This window comes from Sesamum indicum, linkage group LG5, assembly GCF_000512975.1.
Source record: "Sesamum indicum cultivar Zhongzhi No. 13 linkage group LG5, S_indicum_v1.0, whole genome shotgun sequence".
In the NCBI taxonomy this organism is placed as follows: domain Eukaryota; kingdom Viridiplantae; phylum Streptophyta; class Magnoliopsida; order Lamiales; family Pedaliaceae; genus Sesamum; species Sesamum indicum.
In genome coordinates, this window is record NC_026149.1 from 13583917 (window position 1) to 13587261 (window position 3345).

Below are 3345 nucleotides of genomic sequence, written 5' to 3' on the forward strand. Positions count from 1 at the left end.
TGGGCCTTTGTAAAAAATCATCAAATTCGATAAGATAATAAGATAATAATTTTTTGAAAAATTCTTTTATAAATATTAGGTCACATTAAAACTCTAAATTAATAATTCATAAATATTACAATTATATTGTGGTAATTTGCTAAAATATGAAGTTTGTAATGCTTTACGCATTTGATCATTCATGGATGATTTTGCGATGCCTTTTAAATGAGAAGACATGGTTGGGTGTTATGAATTATTTTATTTTCATATTGAGATTTATACAGTATATGTTTCATTCATCATGCATCAATATATTTAATTGGCTAGAATAATTTTAAGTGCAACGAATTAATGTAAATATGTATATTTAAGTAATTTCAATGAATTGATACATATGTCTATAAATATAATAGTTAATTGTATACAATGAATTGATATTATACATGAATATATTTATTTAATTACAAAGAATTGATTGATGCATGAATATAATCAATAAAACATATATGAATTAATTTATTTTTCATACATATGTACTAAATTTGCTGAATTTAAAAAATCTATCTTTTAATTAATAAAATATTAATTGATCAATAAATTAATATCTATCTAAATTAATAAAAATTCATGATTCCAAACTTATTAGTTTATAAAGGTTTTACTGTAATTTTATTTAAAACTGACACCAAGTTCAAGAATCGGGATCCACTGTGATCCTGGTCATTGACACCAAATAGTGAAAGTTCAAAGGTCAAAATGCGATTTCCTCTAACCTTAAGGCTCAAACTGCAAAGAGAATTCTCCAACGATTTTAGTTTAGAAACCTGGAAGAAAGAAACACGCACTGACAGTGTGACTGTGTGGGAGTAGTTGATGAGGAAAGATGTCCAGAATCCCGCATGAGCTAATCCGCCAAGTCCAGATCTCTACCCGGACAGCTGCGGGCCTGTCCGATTACAACCCCTCCAATCCGACCCTGCCCGCTCTGCCATCTCTCTCCGCCGTGATAGCTGCCTTCGATCCCTCGCCGCCACACCTGCGATGCGAGAACTGTAACGGAGGGCTACTTAGAGGATCCGAGTCTATAATCTGTGTGTACTGCGGCCGTGGGCCCCATTACGATGTCGTTCCAGACCCCATCTCCTTTTCTTCCACCATTGGGTATCAGTGGTTGCTCCGCTCTCTTCATCTCGATGGATCGGTATGCTTTTGATAACTCTCGTTGCTTTCTTTTCCGGGCCTAATTTTTGTGCAATGTGCAATGCTTTAAGCGTAGAGTACTTTTTATGGGTTCATGATGTGCTCATATGCATATTTTAATGGGTTTATGTAGAAATGTTTTAGAATTCCTGTTGTGCTATAATCTGGTGAAGTTATGGGAACTTTGCCGTTGAGTTTGGATTGATATGATATTATCGGTTACTGTTTCAGTCTTGTTGTGGATTATGTTGTTGGTTCATGCTATAGGACATCTTTTTTATTTTAAGCGAGTTGCTTGTATCAGAGTTTTATCCATTTCAAATGGCCCATTTACAATACAGAGTCATTTTGGTTGGGTTCAACTGTTGGAGCATTTGAAAATGGTGACTGGTCCCCCATTAAGGGTGGTTTAAGCCATTCTATTTTTAAATGTTCATGGCCAAGGTTGTTTTTGGGGTATCGGAAGGGTTTGGTCTGGGGTGTTTTTGGGGGCAAAGTGGATGCTTGAATGAGGTCAGGGGGTTGGGCCTCATGGGATTCTAGTGGGGGAAGAGGCTGTTTGGGGATGGAGGGGGTGATGGAGCAGGATTGCAACAGCAGTGAGATAAGGTGTTAAGCTGGTGGGCTAGCACGGTTAGTTTGGGATTATATGGGGATGGCTGCAATGGAAGGAGGTTTGCAGCCACGGGTGGAAGGTCTGATGCGATGAGAGCTGGTACGTGTAGGCAGCGGGGATCAGCTGACAATGAGGATGTTGGGAGCCATGGGGTGGGAGGAAATGTACATGGGCCCAGTAAAGGGGCCAACTGGTTAGGTCTTGGTGAGGTTGGGTGGGGGTAATGGAGAAAACAGGTAGAGATTTGCATGGAATCACCACATTATGCTAGTCTTCCTCAGTCCCTATTTATAACATTTTGATTTAATTGTGATGCCTCAAATGCCAAGGAAACTATCTGTGAGTATACAAGTGCATATGCTCCTAGCCAAATGTTCCAAAGATGAATGTAAACAAAAATATTCATTCGTAGTGATCATATTCATATTGATTTGATTAGTTTCCTTTATTTAATATATATATATATATATATATTTCTAGGCGTCCAGTAATTGCAATTCATAGTCAAAAGCTAATAAGTTCAAAATGATGAGTAAGTTTATAGGATAATGATTATTAATCACTTGTGATCTTGACATAAGAAGGACCTGAGCAGATAAGTTGCTTGTAATCTAATTACCAAAGCTCTTTCCTTTCATACTTTCTAGGTGGAGATCAATTCTGCAACCAAGGCATACTTTTTAATTTAAATACCTCATATATTAGTAGTTAAAAATTTCTGCTTAACAAGCATCTTGGTTCTTTGGTTGTACAGCAAATGATCGTGTTGCTAAGATTGTAGGCATTTTATGGAAACTTGAAATTTTTGTTATTGATATTTCTTTTCTTCGGTCTTGCTTTGTTCTCTTCCCCATGCATTGATTGTTTCCTAGAAAAAATAAGTTGCTTAAAGATTCTAATGGATCAAGCCGAAAGCAGAATTTTTCTTTGACGTTTTTACTCATAGAAACTGAAGGATCTAAAAATTGTAAATTGATGAATTTCTTTTGAGTGGTAGCATCGGACTAGGAAGGCACAGGAGGATCATTCATCATGATCAAGACAGTCAAAGTAGGACAATATTATATTTCCTTGTCCTTGGATTGGTTTTCCACTAGCCAGGGTTTCTATTCGTTTTGGTTCTGTAGTTGCCCCCCAAAGAAACACAAAGGAAAAAAATATGTGGGTGTCTTTGTCTTATAATGACCATTACATTCGAAATAACAGCATTCCTTGCAGGAAATGGTCAATCGAACAAACAAAAGTGAGCAAGATCAAGGCCAGAGCTCACCTAAAACTTTGACCCCATTGTCTGATTTCTTAAACTTTAAAGTACAATGGCCAGCTGAAACAGAGAAGGAAGAGAGTAGTTTATCAGACAAGCCTTCTGAAGAGAGTAAAGGATCCTTGAGTTTAACTGGAGTGGCTCCACATAAATTCTTTATAAAATCAAAGAGGGACGTCCTGTCTGATATGCCCGCCGAACAGCTGTTTGTCGACAACCAGTTTGAGAATGCAGGAAGAAAAGATATTGCTGCTCCTGACCATCAAAATTTGTTTCAAAATTT

At 36.9% G+C, this 3345-nt stretch overlaps 1 protein-coding gene across 1 annotated transcript in view; it reads left to right on the top strand.

Annotated features, from left to right (window-relative positions):
* The window catches only part of LOC105162625, a gene marked incomplete in the record, with an annotated part of 6502 nt that continues 3923 nt past the window's right edge, over positions 767-3345 (top strand). The window contains 2 exon segments of the mRNA XM_011080703.2: positions 767-1183; positions 3017-3345. Of these exon segments, the coding sequence (XP_011079005.1) occupies positions 866-1183; positions 3017-3345 (647 nt within the window).